At 38.6% G+C, this 19,140-nt stretch overlaps 1 protein-coding gene across 4 annotated transcripts in view; it reads right to left on the bottom strand.

Moving 5' to 3' along the window:
• ATRN (attractin) overlaps window positions 1–19,140 on the bottom strand; it is a 150,180-nt gene that overhangs the window by 96,457 nt on the left and 34,583 nt on the right. For all 4 annotated transcript variants that reach the window (XM_066236333.1, XM_066236332.1, XM_066236334.1 and 1 more), the window contains exons 2-6: window positions 17,302–17,385; window positions 13,386–13,499; window positions 8,242–8,370; window positions 4,004–4,209; window positions 2,459–2,627 (exon numbers count right to left, since the gene is read on the bottom strand). In XM_066236333.1, the coding sequence (XP_066092430.1) occupies window positions 2,459–2,627; window positions 4,004–4,209; window positions 8,242–8,370; window positions 13,386–13,499; window positions 17,302–17,385 (702 nt within the window). The remainder of the gene's footprint in view (window positions 1–2,458; window positions 2,628–4,003; window positions 4,210–8,241; window positions 8,371–13,385; window positions 13,500–17,301; window positions 17,386–19,140) is intronic.

Consider the following 19,140-nt stretch of genomic DNA (forward strand, 5'->3'; position numbering starts at 1 on the left):
GGAGATGCTGGATCTTTTTAAAATCTTAGAGCAGGCCTCCTCTGACACTGGTCCAGTGAGGGAAGGAGAAAGCCGATCACTACTGCATTTACTGCAAGATGAGGGGAGAAATCCAGGCTCCCCACAAAGTCTCCCACGACACTGATACCTCAATACTACTTGGTAAAGAAGAAAGTCCCAGTTTCTTAACTGACCTTTTCTAACACTAACCTGCCTGGGGGGGTTAAAGCATCTCACCACGTCATGGCAAAGGTGAAAATCTAGACTCTCCACTCAGATTTTGCTGTTAGGGGTTGGGGTGGGGCCATAGTTCTTCTGTGGTGTTTGGTTACAGTAGAGTGGTTAGTGTCTAAAAGTTTTCTGTCTTGTTAAGCTATCCCCTTCCTTGTCCTTGGGCTAGACAGAACAGGTTTTTCCTGGGGCTTTTTCAGCTTGTGCCTATTGGCTTTTCCAGATTGCCAATTTTTCCAACAGCAAGTCTTGAATATAGGAAACAAAAAGAAAACCTTTGGAACTTACTAGTAAGTCATTCCTTAAGTCTGGAGGCTGCTAGCCAGACTGCCTTATTTCTACCTTTCAGAGTTTTCTCCTGTTTGCTCTATGTTGTCCAGCCTTCTTAACTTTACTTACCACAAAGACCAGGGAAAAGTGACCTTCACTTTTTCATGAGTTTTTATATTTTCCTTTTTTTATGTTCTACTTCTAAAGGATTATCTATACATTTACTGTGTTCCTTCTAGGTTTGTCTTCAATTCAGAATTATTATTATTTTTAAAGATTGCATTTATTGATTTTTCCAGAGAGAGTAAGGGCAGGCCAGAAGACATAGTTGCTTCTCTCTAGCTGTTCACTGGTTGCTTGTTTTATGTGCCTGGACTGGGCAAGTCCAGTGTTTCAAACTGGCGACCTCAGCATTTCAGGTAGGAGCTCTATTCACTGCGCAGCCACGGGTAAGGCATTCCGACATTATTTTAAAATTCTTTCCTAATGTCCATTGACTCATTCATAAATTTTTCTTGTTCTGATTATATTATTCTTTCATGTCTTACATAATATTCTTATTATATTTAAGCTTGTTTTGGAATACAAAATTATAATTTTTATCAGTTTTATGAGAATATTTTTCTACTGTCTTTCAGGTATGAAGGGGTATTAGTCTATTTCTTATTCTTTTTCTTGTAATTTTCTAAGGGATTTGACCATGATCTTTTTCTGTTGATCAATTTTAAGTAAAATTACTTTTTCCTGAATTTGTGCAGGAGCAGCTTCGTTTAGGATAGTTTTTCTAATTTCTCAGCTCTCTAGCTTGCCCTTCTGTTGTAGTTTAGTGTTCAAATACATGGCAGTTGGCTTGTTGCGCTCTCCTGGCTCTGTTCCCTTCCCTGACTGTTATCTGGAACTTGTCTTGATTGCCCTCATCCTGCTCAATTTGAATTCTCTTCCCAGCATTTTCTTCTCAGTGTGGAACTTTCACCTGCAGAGACTGGCTGGTTCACTCCAAAGTTAATATAGCATAAATTGCTGCAGCCCCTTCAGATCCTACTACAGATCCCTTGAACTGACCCCATTACTAGAATATGCAGAAATCTTTCCAATTGCAGCTGCTCTTCTCTAACGGCTGGCTGAGCTCCCAAGTCAGTCTCTCCCAGGGGTACTGGATTCTGTCAGTGGTCACATTGCTCCCCTTCACTTCCTCCTGCACAGTTGCTTAGACCACACAGGTCTTGTAGCTGTCAGAAGCTTAGCCCTACCCATTAGTGTAAATACCTCTAACCAAATTTTGTTATAGATAGGTGTGTTTTTGTGTGTTTCCTAGTTGTTCTGTGTGTTTTAGTTACTATATTTAGGGGGATTCAGAAACTGTGCCACTGCTGCCATATTTTCAGAGTCCCTTAAAGAATAGATGCTAGTTTTTGACAACCTTCATTAATAGAAAATGCCTGGAAAACAGTTCCAGGGCACAAAATCAGTATGAGTAAGTGTTGATAAATTTCTCCCAAAAGTCAATCTCCATAGCTAATTCCACTATGACAACATACACTTTCCTTTCAAGAAGAGTGGCATGAGATCAGCAAAATGATCTTGAATTCTGGGAAGTATTAGACAATGGCCTAATTTCCACTATGAACTATGAATTCAAAGCATTGGACCTATTGATATATTAATTAAACAAAGAGACAAAGTAATCCCCTATTTATACAGAACCTACTTTGGTATCTAAAGCAAAACATGAGAGACAGAATCTGGAAAAGATGAATTATTGCTTATTATAATGAATTCTTTATGGCTCCCAATTTCAAAAACTAAGGATATGTCAAAAATATCTGGACGACTACTACTACCAAAATGTTAACAGATTTTTCTACCAGGTAATGGAATCACGGATGATTGCTTATATTTACTTTATAAATTTTCAAAACTAAAAACTAAGCTTCTTGTAAAAGTGTTTAAAACTTACGCGAGAACCATGCTGTAATCTGAGTGGTTAAACATATATCCTCCAACAATCCACATTATATTTCCATTGACCACAGCTTTATGAGAGGCTCTGGGGAGCTTTGGGTTAGAATATTCCTCTTGAGTCCAAAATGACTGGTTAGCTGGTACAGGAATTGAACAGCCGGGACCTAATAAAAGGTAATAAATTAGCTTCACAAAATTGCAGCTTAAACTATTGCATTTCAAGTTTTAATCATCTAAATGTAACAAATACCTAAAGAATACTTAGTCTATTCCTTTAGCAGTCTAGATATTAGAAAAATCCATTTTAATTTGTACTTTTAATTGACTCAAAGCTAGAGACCAACAGTAATCCAGTAATTTCTCATAAAATTCAGAGTCACATAATTCTTTTTTTTTTTTTTTTTTTTTTCCCCTGAAGCTGGAAACGGGGAGAGACAGTCAGACAGACTCCCGCATGTGCCCGACCAGGATCCACCCGGCATGCCCACCAGGTGAGAAGCTCTGCCCCTCCGGGGCATCGCTATGTCGCGACCAGAGTCACTCTAGCGCCTAAGGCAGAGGCCACAGAGCCATCCCCAGCGCCCGGGCCATCTTTGCTCCAATGGAGCCTTAGCTTTGGGAGGGGAAGAGAGGGACAGAGAGGAAGGAGAGGGGGAGGGGTGGAGAAGCAGATGGATGCCTCTCCTGTGTGCCCTGGCCGGGAATCGAACCTGGGACTTCTGCATGCCAGGCCGACGCTCTACCACTGAGCTAACCGGCCAGGGCTGAGTCACATAATTCTTAACGATGACCTGACCATATCCAGGTTAGGATTTTTTAGTAATAAAATACTTGTTTCAGTAGCTGTCAGAGGAAAAAAGACAAAGGGATTATAACTCAAATAAAAAAAACCAAAACTTTAGGGCTAAAATGTAAAAACTGAGCCCAGGAGTAATAATACAAACTACTCATTTCTTGGAAAATAAAAAAACTCTATTCTGAGAAGTTTCTCCTGCAACATTTGCACAGTGGTAGGCACTCAAGTATTTTAATTACTTACCTCTTTGACTTCAGCCAACCTGAACAAATAAAGCATTTAAATAAGCATATTTCCTTTCACAATAAATGTAGTCTGAGGAAGAGATAAATGTATATATAAAGAAAATCAGTAAATCAGTATCAATAGTTATCACCCACCCCTTAAGGAATTTGCTAAAGCTGCTTTAATAATTTTTATCTACAGATAACTCCATTAGCTGGCTACTTTAGAATTTTACTATATATTTAAAGTTCCTGAGGAGATACTGTTAGTGTCAGTTCTTGCTCCACCTCCAAGCTTGGCTCTCTGCTCTGTCTTCTTATGGCCGAGACTAAGTTCTCCAGCTTTCATGAATGTCAGACCCCTCCCCAATTCTAGAGAGACCACAACCACATATCTATGAAATTCAAAGACTTGTAAAGAAGCCCAATAAAGGGTACAGATGCTAGAAATAAGGTCAATTACAAGTTATTAAACTAGAAATACACTGTTAATTGGAAGAAAAATGAAAGAAGCTCCTACCCTGCCACTCTGAGAAGCAGGAACACCCTCTGATGTCACTGGAATTGCAGATGCCTCGATGAGGAAAACCACAGTTATTTACACAGTGAGGAATGTCACAGGCTTCACCTCTCCAGTTTTCGGAACATTCACACTGGACAGTGTTGCTGCTATTACTGATCTTACATTCTCCTTGGCCTGAGCAATTATTCGGACACATGTCAAAACTATAAAAACAGTGGGAGAAAATTAATCAAAACAAAGCAACACTTGAAATAATTTAGCAGAACTTCCTCCTACACAAGGCTTAAGAATGTCACTGTCTCTCCAGTTCATTCACAAGCATAGCTGCAGTACTCACCATTCAGCCTAAATAGGGTCACCCAACACTGAATAGCTAGAGCAAGTAATGAAATCAAATTGACCTTGTTGAATTTCCTTAAAAGACCACCTAAAGAACTTACAAAGAGACAAAAGATTCTTGCAAAATGCCCAGGCTTAGGTTCTGAAAGATGGCATGACTATCCTATTCCTGGTAGCCCACAAATGATGAGCATTACAAAATTGCCAAATGCATGCTTGCAAGTTTGGAGAGGAAAAGGATAAGACAAATTGCCAACAATACAATACCATCTTCACAGTATATAGAACCCTCTGGATAGTCTGAAAATTCCTAGAATTTGTTAAAGATTACTGCCCAGATTGGTCCATTTAAAATTCCTAAGTATATCTACTCATTTCCAATGGAAGAAGAGGTAAGGCCAGTTTAACTTAATACAGGAGTTTAACTATAATGAGTTCATAATAACATGACTTAAGATAATTGTATTGACAGCACTTTGAAAAGTCATAATTCATTTTAAAAGGGGAGGAATATATGAACTATCAAGATACTGTAAGAATGTAATTTCTTCTAAGGCCTGTAATGAAAACAGAAAAGAAATTTTATAGCAAAGCATGTCAGAAAATCAGGAAATAGTAACAAAAACAAGCTAATTAATGTTCCTGCCTACACCTAAATATCAAATATGACATATGTATAATAAAATTTTATAAATTTATATACAGTATTTTTATAATCTGTATTATTATTACAATATGACCAATGCATATGCTTACTTTTCAAGCTCCAGTAAGCAGAATTATTAAAGTATTTGTTTAAAAAAAAACTGAATGACATTCCTGTAGGCTTCTAAAATGTGATGCCTATTGTTTCTATGTAACAATACTTAAGCATAAGTAAATCTTCAGTTAAGGTCAATTTCATCTTTATTTAGAAAAAGGCCTTGCAAGGCAAAAGTTTACAAAAAATGAAGTCTAAATTTCAGATTGGACTTGTTATGCTGAAATGGCCACAACAATCACACTTCATTTTTATAAAAGACCTAGAAGAAAAATGAGGGAAATCATTTCCATAATGTGCTCAAATCTATGCCTTATACCGATCATGTAAAAGAATTTCCTACCAGCCCATTTATTAACCACACATGAGGGAACAGAACATAACTAAAACTTAATGTTACTGAACAAAATCACTCCAGTATCTCTAAAATGTGAAAATTGCAGGTAATATATCAAAACATTACTTGTATATCTGTCTAAACTGAAGTAGTAAGAAAATGAGTCTAATTTTCTGTGTTTAAAATATGACTCAGAATGAGAAATTTTAAGGTAGTGTGCAAACTTGTGTGAAAATAAGATATAACTATTTGTTTTTTCTTCTTTTAAAAGAAAATGAGGGAACGGCTGAGTAGCTATGGTTATTCCAGCAGAGGTCAGCCCAAAGCTACCTGAGGACATCAGGAAAATGAATGACAGTGTTCTATGTACGTGCTTCTGAACATTTTTCTCTTATAAAAACCATCGTTTTACATTGCTTTTCATAGGGTCTGAGACCCCTAAAACAGTTTAGGATTTCTTTTTAATTTTTATTTATTTATTTATTTTGTGACAGAGAGAGAGAGAGACAGACAGACAGACAGACAGACAGGGAGAGGGACAGACAGACAGGTAGGGAGAGAGATGAGAAGCATCAATTCTTCGTTGCGGCTCCTTAGCTGTTCATTGATTGCTTTCTCATATGTGCCTTGATTGGAGGGCTACAGCAAACCAAGTGGCCCCTTGCCCAAGCCAGCGACCTTGGGCTCAAGCTGGTGAGCTGTGCTCAAACCAGATGAGCCCGCCTGCGCTCAAGCCGGGGACCTCAGGGTTTCAAACCTAGGTTCTCTGTGTCCCAGTCTGATGCTTTATCCACTGTGCCACCGCCTAGTCAGGCTAGTATTTCTTTATAAAGAATAGAGACTTGGAACCAAGAAGCTAATACAATTTATGATAACTTCATCATTCCTTCGTTTAACAAATACTTATTACGGTCTCCAGGAGAGATCAAGCCTTCCCTCCACACCAATCAGGTTAAGAAATATATGCATTCCTAAGGAAGATACTAACCACAGAGCTAGAAGAGCTCTCCCGTGATGATGGGCAAAGGGCTTCTGATGTCAAGGGGTGCTTGAACTGCCTCCTCTCCTGAGGTGCTCACTTATTCCCTTGAGTTTCTCTTCTTCCCCAAAGCAGTTACAGTGAGGGGCCATTTAACAGTGAAGCCTATGCTCCTTCACCCCTGACCTAGGAACCTACAGGAAACCCAAAATGGCTAATACAATGCTACTAAGAATGTGGACCACAGACAGGCAGTAGCTGTGGCACCCACTAGCTATTTCGAAATACAGGTTCTCAGGCCCAGCTCTGCTGAACTACAATCTCTGGGTAGGGCCCAGGAATCTGTCTTAACAAGTCCTCCAGAAGTTTATGTGTGAAGTTTGAGAAGCCCTAGCCTAAATCCACATCTGCCCAACCTCCTTCCCTCCCCTTCGGAGAAGAAATTCACCAGAGTTTCCCACTCTCAATGCTATGATTTTTAAATCTTCCATTTCTACCAGGTCCCCGACTCCACCGTCCCCAGCTAGGGTGAACCAAAGCCTCCTCTGCTTATTCAACCTCATAGCTGTCAGCTTCCTCCTTCTTGAGACTTGATTCTCTGAGCTTCTGTGGCAACTAAACTCACTGACATTCCTCTCCCCCTTAATGCCTCTACTATCCCTTTCCTCACTGTGCACAGGCCCCATTGGTCAGTCAGTCGCTGTCCACATACCAGTAGTTCCCAGATGACATCCCTGCCCTGACAGCAATTCTAAGTCCTAGATCCAAATATCAATGTCTCTTTACCAAACTAATCAGCCTCTCCCCTCTACCCAGCCCTTATGCCTGCCTATGTCACTAAAACTCACCTTGCTAGGACTGTGATAAGCTGCCCAGGCTGCCAAGTCACAAACCCTGGGCGCCGGAAAGATTGAATCACCATAGTAATCAAGATAGAATGGCTTTAAACTAGCCCGAATGAATACTGAGGTCATGAGAAAATAGGCAGAAAAAGAACCCAATGTCAAGGTTACATACGGAGGTCACTGCCTATGCCAAGAGCTGGCAAACTTATTCTGCAAAAGGCCAAATAGCATTTCAGGCTTTGAAGGCCATAGAAGCTCTTTTTACAAGCCACTTGTTTATGGCATTTTATGAATTTAACTACTTATGAAGAGACTTTTTTTAGAGTTTGATGTGAAGTGAGTTTACTAGTGAAGCAGTGACACAGAGAATGGGCTAGCCCACAAAAACAAAAACAGCAGCCGCCCTTTAGCGGAATTTACTTCCTTTATTGAGGTTCATTTAACCGGGGGTGGGGGGGGGAGGAGGGACATTTCTTAAAAGGAAAAAAAGAAAAGACCAAAGTTAGCCTCTCTCCTATCACAATAAATTCCAAATGCTGCCAAGGACTGTCTGCCTACATTTCCTTTGTAACCTCATCAAAGATGTCATCAATGGTCCAACCACTGAGTACATAAAAACTACTACTATTTGTTATATCATCCTTAGCAAAACTCCTCATTGTTTAAATTCATTAGCAGGAAAATGCCCCTCTCTTCCAGGAGAAGCTCAACAGCAGCAAGATTTGGATTGAAACTGTGGTCCCACCACTTTGACAATTTACTTTATTGGTTCCCACTAGTTTCCTCAATTATAAAACAAGTAGACAGTACCCATATTTCACCGAGTTTTAAAAAATATTAAATGAGAAAATTCATTCAAATTGCTTTGCACAATGCCTGGCACACCATATGCCTTCAATATATGCTAGCCATTACTACTGTTAAAGTATATAGTCTTTTGAATAAAATCACAAATATTAGACTTAAGTATCTTACTTGTAAGTGATATTAAATCCAGTCAAATTATAAGCAGCATCACTAAAAAAATGCAGCAGGGCATAACCTGATGTGGCAACAACCTCAGGGACAGTCTCGTTGCCATCTCTCTCGGGAACGATGAGGCCGCTGAAATGAAAACACATTTCTTACAAAGAGAAACACAATCACAGACACATCACATGGCAACAAAAGCAAATTCAGAGCTGGAATCCACCTTTATAATTAAAAAAGCCACTTCCAGGAAGAGGGGCAACTTCCTATGATGAATGCATGTGAGGTACTGTTCTAGGTACCAAGAACACAACAGTGAAGAAGTTTCTGCCCTCATGGAGTTCACCTTAGAAAACGACAATGAGCTTAGACACAGCTCCTCCCCTCCTCAACCAGGTGTGTATATATACCAGGCAGAGAAAAATGCTATGAAGGGAAACAGAACAGAGTTAAAGGTACTACTTCAGACAGAGAAGTTAGGGAAGGTCCCTAGGGAGAGGTGACATTTGATCAGAAACCAAAATAAAGGTTTCAGCCATCATCATGCATTCTTCAGTTTCATACACCTATCCCCCTTGAAATGCTGAAGGGGTAAGTCATTGCAGGACCAGGGCCACCTAGAAATGGGTTTGTCAAAAGCACTTTTCCCCTAAGAAATAGTGGCACAGAAAAGGGTTGGGAGCTTCTGTCATTGTAGGAAACCCTGAACTCTGTTATCCTAGCATGAGCTTCAGGATCAGAGACATGAGCTCCGATCTTTGCTCCACATGTTGGGGCATGTCACTACCATCACTAAACCTGTTTCCCCAAATGCACAATGAGAGAAAGCCTTTCTACCTCACAGTGATGCAATGAGAACTGAACTGTTAAAGTAAGTGAAATGCTTACGCAGTGCCCCACACTAGGAGGTGCTCAGTAAGTGACAGCTAACTTAGATGGTAGGGACACTCCACTGTGGAGGATGAACGGCAGAAGGGGTGGAGGCAGAAAGGATGAGAGTCACAGACAGGCTGAGAGGGCTATCTGTACTAGACAACCACCATACTGGAGAGAGGATTAGCTTCCCCACTGTTGGAGGAGCTCAGGCATTTGCTTTCTTTTCACTTCAAAAACTTGAAATTGTGACAGCTCTAGAATGAGTTGCTTTCTCCTGGTGTGAAAATAAAACTGGTTTGTGACAAAAATAAACTTTTACAGAGTAAATGAACACAAGTACAGCCTCATCCCAGCATGAAAAGTAATGGGAAGTGTGTGGGCGAGGAAGTGACGCTATGGGCATGCATTCCACCACCACCCGGAGCCGCCAGCCTCCAGCCCCTGCCGTGAAGTCCACAGATAAATGCAGGCACAGCTAGGCTGAAGCCAGCTGTTCAAGTTGAGAAATCAGGCACTGCGTGCCCTGGGGTTCTGCATAATCTTACGTTTTAAACACAGAGCTTTTAACTGTTTAGAACCTTTTTTGGAAAATCACTGAACTAAAATATTTTCTTTTTTTTTAGTATTATTTATCTTTATTTTTTACAGAGTCAGAGAGAGTGATAGACAGGGACAGACAGACAGGAATGGAGAGATGAGAACCATCAATCATTAGTTTTTTGTTGCGTGTTGCGACACCTTAGTTGTTCATTGATTGCTTTCTCATATGTGCCTTGACCGTGGGGCTACAGCAGCGACCTTGGGTCCAAGCTGGTGAGCTTTGCTCAAACCAGATGAGCCTGCACTCAAGCTGGCGACCTCGAGGTCTCGAACCTGGGTCCTCCGCATCCCAGTCCGACGCTCTATCCACTGCGCCACCGCCTGGTCAGGCTAAAATATTTTCTTAATTCACCACTGTCCCAGACAGACATGGGCTCTCTGAATACACCTAGAGCACAGCCTGACTTTACCAGCCTCACTATATATACTGCTCACAAAAATTAGGGGATACTGTATTTCAAAATGAATATGAAGCGGTAAAAAAAAGCATTTTTTTAAATTAAACAAGATCAGAAAAGCAAACGACAAGTCAAAGAAAGTTGTTCTATTATGCAAATGAGATGCAAAACCAACTTTAATTTCATTGGTGAAAATGCACTATACAAAAGGCTGAAAGCACTGGAGTATCTGCACGTTCTCTGACCCTCTAATTTTTGTGCTCCTTGGTATGACACACCTGTCTCCTATAAGACTATCCGCTCCTCAAGGGCAGGGAGATGGGGAAGAAGGAAAGACAAATTTGGAAAGTCAGGGGTAGGGGCCCAGCAAAGGGGCCAAGAGGGTCTATATTCTGACTGGCAAAATGGGTCCAGGAACAGGAGAGACGCGCCTGCCTCTGACTACCTTCTCTAACTGTGCCATGGTCTGACTACGATTTCAGCGGGGAGCTGGACAGATGGACCGAATCCCTCTGTCACAAACCTTCCCCGAGCAGCTCTTCATAGTCTAAACAACTGTCCTCATCAACATGTGACTTTATTAAAAAAACAAAGAAAAAAACTTAAAAAGCAGTAATGTTCTTTTGAAGAATGTTCTAAGAGAGGAAAACTATTCTCCCTGCTCCATCCCCACTACCACCGCTGCATCTCCCTACCAGGAGATCCTAGCAGGACAGCTGCTCAATGAAGGTGCCACACTTGTGTGTTTGTTGAACTGAATGCACCACAAAATGATAATGTGGTAGAACTAGAAGAGATGTGTTCCAATGGTTCTCAAATTTGTCTCATAATCAAATTGTTTATTAAACAAATTTTATTCAGAACTTTAATATGGGAAGACAAGATGGCGCTGGAGTAGGTGGACGTACTAACATCCACCTCCCAGAACCAAAGTGGATTACAAACTAATTTTAAGAACTATCATCTGGAAAAACCAACTTTGGCCTAAACTAAGTGGACTCTTCAACCAAGGAACACTGAAGAAGCCACACTGAGATTGGTAGGAAGAGCGGAAACGTGGAGAGGGCTGCCCAGCTCCCTGGAGCGAACGGCAGCTGGGAGAGACTCGTGTGGTGGGAAGTGAGTTTAGCAGAGAGGGGAGGGTCCTGAGTCCCAGGAACAAAGCCCCAGCCTGCAGCCCCAGAGCCTAGAAGAGGCGTATGGACAGTATTTAGCTGGAAACAAGTCAGGATACTGTTTGTGAGAAAGAGACTGATTTCTCAGAACTTTAATATATAAAAGATAAATGTGATCAACCAGGTTGAAGTCAAATTAAACTTCATAGTTTGCAATAAACCCAGAGAGAACACCCCCTCATTTTGGGTTTTAGAACTGAAAGCTAAAGCATTTAAATGATGTGTTCAAGTTCGTACAGAGACTTGAGCAGAACTCAAGTTAAAAGTCCAGGTCTTCTGAATCCTGTGTGGTTCTTCTGTCTTTTATTGGATGAACTATCTGCTGCCAGGCTCTCTCCACTGCAGGCCCCACAGCACAGCACCACTGGGTTGATTCCTCCACCCAACTCCTCTGGACCCAACAGCACTCCTCAGCTCCCCATCCTGTGACAGGGCGTTTTAGCCTAAACAGTGGTTTCCAAATTGTTCTGAGTATCAGTGGTTTTGTGTTTCAGGTAAATTTTAAACATATATTCTCTCACTATAATTTTAGAAAATTCATATTCAAATCCACGCCACAGCTTAAATTTTAACACAATCAATGGATTAATTTATATTATCAATTAACCAACCTTTTTTTTTATAGAAACCTAAAAATTCTCCTGTTATCTGTACACATATTTTGGCTTCTCTCAAGTCATTAATTAGAACAATTGCAGCCTTCTGCTTGTTTTGTTGTTGCTGTTGATCTACATGTCTGCTCATCAAATACCTAGTCCAAGTAAACCACAGGACTGATTATGCATACCTGCTTGGCTGATGCTCCCACAGGACTAATGGCAAGCTGATTCAAAGTGCCCAGCACATAACAGGGACTCCATAAATTTGGATTAACGAACTCAGTATCAAGTGTACCCCCAATAAGGACTATAATGATATCATCATACTTTAGGTAGTTTTTGTGCTTATGTTTAAGTTTGAGGTGCCTCCTGCTATGTAAGGTATGATTCAAATTCTGGCATAAAGATATACATGCTCCATGTTTAGCAAATAACATTTTAATGCTTAGCATGGTCTATCCATCCTGCTCTTTTTTACCCCATAAGTGAATCTTTAAAACTGGTTCTTAGTTCAAAGATATGTTAGAGAGATTTCTAAGACAAAGGGAGGGGAGAAATACCAGGGCACATTAGCCCCCTGATCTCCTATGTCCTTTGGCAACTCATGTACTACTCACCCACATGAGACTAGTCCAATGTGAGGAATTACAAAAAATATTTGTTAAACTGATTTCTATTTAAGGTCAAGGAAATAAAATATTTGAGGGGAGAAACGTCCAATAAGTGTATTACAGGTGAAAAATGACAACTATGGCTCTCTAAAGAGGCGTATTTTTGAAAAATATTATTTTATAAATCTCCTATCAAGTAAAAGGAACAAAAATAGGATGGTTTTGAATTCCCATGTGGTCTAAAAGATAACACAGCCACTTATTTTTAATAAAAATCAAAATGCCAAATACAATTTTAGAACACCTCAAATATTTGGTGTTAAGCTATTTTGTTTAACTACTAATATAGAATATACTTATTTTAAAAATTACAGTGCATAATTGGTATATCGTATATTCCTCATTTTCCTCAGGTAACCATTATTCATTTTCTGTGTATTCCTCTAAAAAGTTACCCTCATCCATATTAATGCATATACATAAATACACACATACCCTATATTTGAATTCAATACCTCCTATGTAATGAGGAACATAACAAGAATTAAGATGAACATGACCCGATTTAATTTTTTCACAGAAATATTATTATTCAATATATTTCTCACAAAACATTTTTTAAAATGTAAACTTCACCACCACTATGAGAAGCAGATGAATAATACTACTGTCACAACTGTATAGAGCAGGAAGCTAAAAAGAGAGGCTAAGTAATCTGCCCAGAAACTTACCTAGTAGCTACAGGAAACCAACTCAGGCCTCCAGAGCTAGAGCTCTTTCCAGGAAATATGTGTTAACAGATAATAAAGGTGAGTCCAGTAAGAATGCAGTCTAGGAGGTATGTTTAAATTCAGAAATCATATAATTAACTACTTATATGAGTGAGCTTACCTAAAAGCAGCAATTAGTGGTGCATAAACTGAGTCTCCGTCATAAACATATAAATGGTCCCAACTACACTCTGTAGCAAAATGATTGAAACGAAGTCTCATTATTCTATTTGGCCTGGAAAAAGAAAAAGAAATTTATAATAATCATAAATATCAAATATTTGAAATAATATATAGCTAGATTTTTAAAGAATTTACAGAGAGAAGAAATTATAGTAAACAGTACTCATCAAAGATTTACTTAGCATTTACTATGTACTAGAGACCACTAAACATCCAATGATAAACAAAACAGACACGGTCTATGCTTCTTTGGGCCTTTGGTCTATAAGGTAGCCCATTCATTAACAGCCTCTGAAACAACTCATCAGCCCTTCCATTTCTGCACTTCCTTATTCAACTTAAGATTCCACACCACTTCATTTCACAAACACACTTGCTGATTCTCTAAACTTCCCTGCCCCTCTGACTTTTCACGGAACTACCTGGCAAAAGCCCTGATCTAGAGGAAAACGGGTTATCTGCTTTAACTTAGATTGAATCCAAAAGAAATTAAGCCATGCCAGAGAAAGTCACACTAGTGAGTAGGCTGGTTCCAGCACTGGTCACAGCTCACCAACTTCAAATGGCACTTCAATTCTGCCAGTAGTCCTACTACTAACTCTCTCTCTACCTCTTTCTCTACGACTGCTATTCTCAATTACTATTTCAAACCATTCAGTCACACCTCCCTGCTGCTGATGCTCAGCATTCAGACAAAAATCTCTCAAATTCCCATTGGCAAAAGAGATACACCTACTTATTTCCATCTCTCAAATATTCAATATCTCCCTCTCATCTGGAACTTCCACATCCACATTTAAATATCCTTTAAGTATCACATATTTTATAAGAAACAACAAAACATAAGCTTCAAATCCCAACTTTCCTTCTAGCTATTACCCTGCCCTTTCTCCTTTTAACAGAGTGAAACACTATAGAACAGTGGTCCCCAACCTTTTTTGGGCCACAGACCAGTTTAATGTCAGAAAATATTTTCACGACCAGCCTTTAGGGTGGGACGGATAAATGCACAAAATAAAATTATGTGACCAGCATAAAAACTGTGGTATTTTAAAATATAATTGTCGAACTTACGATAGTTATTCGGCTAAGTTCAAGGAGGAACGAGCATGTCCTCATTATTCAGGCTATATTTAAATTTGTTATTCTGACCACGTTTCATGTTATTGATTCTTTCTCTGCGGACCAGTACCAAATGGCCCACGGACCGGTACCAGTCCGTGGCCCGGGGTTTGGGGACCACTGCTATAGAAGACTCTGTTTTCTCCATTTCCTCATATCCCATTCACACTTTCAATTTCTAGCCTGGCTTCAGCTCAAATAGCACTCAAAAAGTTCTTGGTATTAGCAATACCATTTAGTTCCTGCTGATGCTTAATTATATGTCTCCAGCCTAGACTTCTTCCTCTGCCTCACATTTTTTATCCAGCTAACATCTCTAAGTAAACAACTAAGTAAGTACATAAACAAGTTAACTCAGACGCTGATAGTACTGTGAAGAAATGAAAGGAAATGTGATACATTAGTACAAGTGGGGGGAAATATCCTGGGAAACTCTGGAGGAGATTAGAATGAAAAGAGATAAGCGGTGTGAAAAGCTTGGTTAACAATGTTTCAGGCAGAGGAAATGTCATGATCTTAATGTCTCAACAAAGATGATGTGTTGGAGCCATATGAAGAAAACTGGCATGTCTGAAACAGCAAATCCAGGAAACTACATAAGGAAGGAGCAAAAATCAAAAGGCCAATTTCAAGGCTATTCCAGGGGCCCAGGAAAGTAAAGATAATGGTTCTTACAATTGAAGAAATGAATATAAAAAGGAGAATGCAGATGGATTTGGGAGATATTCTAGAGGAAAATGGACAGAACTTACTGATAGGCTGAATGTGGGGATGAGAGGAGGGGAAACTATTTTTTGCTTAGGCTCAGTAGCAGCAACTACTGAGATCACATGCAGAACAATAGAGCAGACAGACACCAGATGAGAGTGAACCGATAGAAAGGGCCAGGGCAAACAATACAGCACAAGTTCTCCAAGTGTGGTCCACAACACTGGGGGGCCCTGAGACCCTTTTAGGGGGCCCAAAAGGTCAAGAATATGTTCACAATAATTAACACCAAGCCACCATGTGCCTTTATCATCGTGTTGCAATTTACTAATGGTGCAAGAGCAATGGTGGGTGAAAATGCTGGTGTCTTGGAAAATGCCAAGACAGTAGCACCAAAATGTACTAGTAATTACTGTTATTCTTTACCACTACTCCCTCATAGAAAAAATAAGAAAAAAATGACACTTTCATTTAAGGATATCTTTATTACATGGTAAAAACTATTAATTTTATTAATGGTACACATCTTTTTAATATTCTACATGACAAGATGGGAAGTATGCATAAAGCATTTCTGCTACCTAACAAAGTACAAGAAAAATCCCTTCTGCAACTGTTTGAGCTGCAAGCCGAACTGGCTGCTTTTCTCTTAGAACACCATTTATCGTTTTTGCTTGAAAGAATAACTGACAAACTATGTTTTTTTTCAGACTTGGATATATGGCAGATATTTTCTTGAAAATGAACAAAGCAAGCCTGTCACTTCAAAGAAAACAACTGGCAGTATTTGTTGCCAAAGATAAAACACAAACTTTTAAGCAATAATGAGAGCTTTGGAAAATGGATATCTGCCACCCAGACACAACTTCCCAATATTTAAAACCTTCTGATGAGATTAATGGTGATATTAACCAATGTGATTTTTAAAAATATTATAGAATGAATATAATATCAACATTTAGAAGATCTACATAATTCAGTGAACTAATATTTTCCAAATGACCTACATATCATGTTACAAAACCATGCACAGATTAAACATCCATTTGAAGTATAAGAAAAGGAGTTAATTTTAACAAATTCCAAAAGTTCATTCACAATGTTTCAGATTCCACACTGCAATTTATTTCTAAGAAATGACTACTTGTCTAGTTTTGGTACAGTATCAAAGACAATCCACTATTATTTAAAAGGGTTATGAAAACCCCTTCCCTTTTCCTACTGCACATTCAAGTGAAGCCTAATTTTCTTCACATACTTCAACCAAAGTAACATATTGTAATGAAGTGAATGCAGAAGAAAATACAATAATCCAGCTGTCTTCTACTAATTCAGAGATTTACAAAAATGTAAAGCAATGTCATTCTTTCACTAATTTTTTTTTCAGGTACAGGTTTTCTTTTTTCATAAAAATGTCATTTATGCTAATGCACAGTGGGTTGATTGTGGTTTTTAAACTGAATTAAATATTTCTCAGTTTTAATTTGCAATACGGTAAACACAGATAAAACCCACAAAAACGAGTTATTTGTAATTCTATATATGTAAGAGTGCAAGGAGGTCCTGAGACCAGAAAATTTGAGAAACACTGCTTTAAAGGTTTGCTGGGCAATAGCCGCAGGGCTATGGGAGCCCAGAAAAGGAGTAGTCTGGGCAATAATAGTTCTTCTGACTTTCCTCACACAATACAAATAGGTAACTAGAAAATGACACAATATAATAATTGTCTAAAGCCTTTAAGTAATCCATTTAAAATACTCAACAGTTTTTTAACTAGTACAATTGAAAATACACAAACTTCTGGTAGGTTCTATTCATCTGCAGCATTAAATCAACATAAAAGATTTTTTGTTAAGTAACAATAGAGATTAAGAAAAACAAAATCAAATTTAGTTGTAAAATAAGTTATCAAATAAAAATATTTTAAGTACTTTATGCTACAGGTTGGTAATTTTATTTGTAGGAAAAATACTGCCACAATGAACTCTAGAGTGAAAAAAATTAAATTAGCCATTAATACTTACTGTCCTTCAATGAGCCATGTGCACTTCGTTTTATATTTATAGTTTCCAGGTCCATCTGTTACAAACCCAGAAGATCCAGTTAGTCTGTAATTATAAAGAAAAAAATACTTAAATCTATCAAAATTTTATATATTAACAATATCTTTCTTAATTCTCAATACAATTCAAATTATGCATAGTGAGTACTTTACTGCATACTATATAATCAGAAGAAAATAACTGAAAAATTATATTCAGGTTACACAAATATAGATGAAATAAATGTATATACTTAAGAAAAAGAGATACAAATATACTAAAACCAACACAAAATGAACAAAAAACATATCTAAATCTTTTCAGGTGAGATGGAAAAATTGTACTTTGTGCCATAAAAATGGCCACAAGAACTTATAAATATGAGGGTTTTTTTTAAAACAAATATGCGATCCCACAGTAACAACTGCAGGTATTTAATACAGTAGCACTACAGACAGCATAAATGTGGTAGGCAAGTGTATCAAACCACAACACACACAGACTCATCATAGCCATTTAAGCGCTGCTTCTGAAGGGGCAATCTATCACCCTCCATGAGCATGTACATCAGCACCTGTCTTCCCCCCATTCATGCCAGGCCCGAAGTTCAACAATATTCTGAGGTCTTGTTAATATGTTAGGCATATCCCAGTAACTCATTAATGTTTTGATTGGTACTAGCCCTAATATTTGAATCTTCTCATCCATTTTGTTGAATTTCATTTCCCATTTTGTGAATTTAGATTCTATTCTAAATTCTTTTCCCACTTTGAGACCACGTTGTTTTTCAAATTAATACTTAGGAGCTCTTTTTATATTAAGGAGCTCCCATTTGTATGTTAAATGTACTACAAATATATTTTCTCAGCTAACTTTTTTCTTTATACTTTGTCTAGTATATTTGGTTATATAGAATTTTTTATTATTTAGAAGGATGCTATTTCCTTCCTCATTACTGTTTCCAGGTCACTTTTCCCTCCTTCTTCCATCAACAAGTCAGCCTTTCTGAAGCAGATGCTCTCTTATGGATCGACCACCCTCACTTTTTTAGATATCTCCTGGGATCCCAGTTACTTCTCACTCACTGAAAAACATCAGCATCTAGTTCATTGCCTTCCACTCAACTACATCAACATCCAAGATGTTCCACCAAAAGCCCAGACTCTCCATTTCTTTATTTCATCATTAATAAGCTTTCCTCCACCCCAACTTTAGTTACTCATTCCTCTATATCTTGTCATTACCAGTAACAGCACTACCACCAAAATCTGCGTTTTAGGTGTCCTGTACTCTTATGCTACCATCTCTTATCTCTCTAGTTCATCCCCCCTTCCCAGTGAGTCAGCAGCCCCATGGGGACCTCCAGTCTACTCAGCTAACACTTTCCTATGTTCATCCCCTACCTACACATTTCTCTTCCCCACTTCCCTAGTTAAGATTCCATGGTCTATCACAATTATCACGTTCTGAAAAAAACCCTGACTTCTTTGCCCTTCTCTCCCTCTGCTATACTTAACTTAAACAAATGTTTCCATGTCTTACTCCCCAACATCTATTCCACCTCCAATATGTTAGTTTGAGTCAATCATGGTTTTCTGTGCCCTCTGCCAATAATTATTAGAAATATTTATCAGTTAAGATTAGGCTCTAATGCAACTGACAGGAAAACCTAAACAGTAATAGCTCAACTGAGATAAAAAGTCCAAAGGAAAGCAAACCAGAGCATATAAGGCATTTCCATGATCATCAAGAATCTAATGCTCTCTCCTGTTGCTCTGTCATTTCATAATCCAAGATGGCTGTTTAAACTCCAGCTATTAT

The sequence above is a fragment of the Saccopteryx bilineata genome, chromosome 6 (genome assembly GCF_036850765.1).
Source record: "Saccopteryx bilineata isolate mSacBil1 chromosome 6, mSacBil1_pri_phased_curated, whole genome shotgun sequence".
NCBI lineage: Eukaryota > Metazoa > Chordata > Mammalia > Chiroptera > Emballonuridae > Saccopteryx > Saccopteryx bilineata.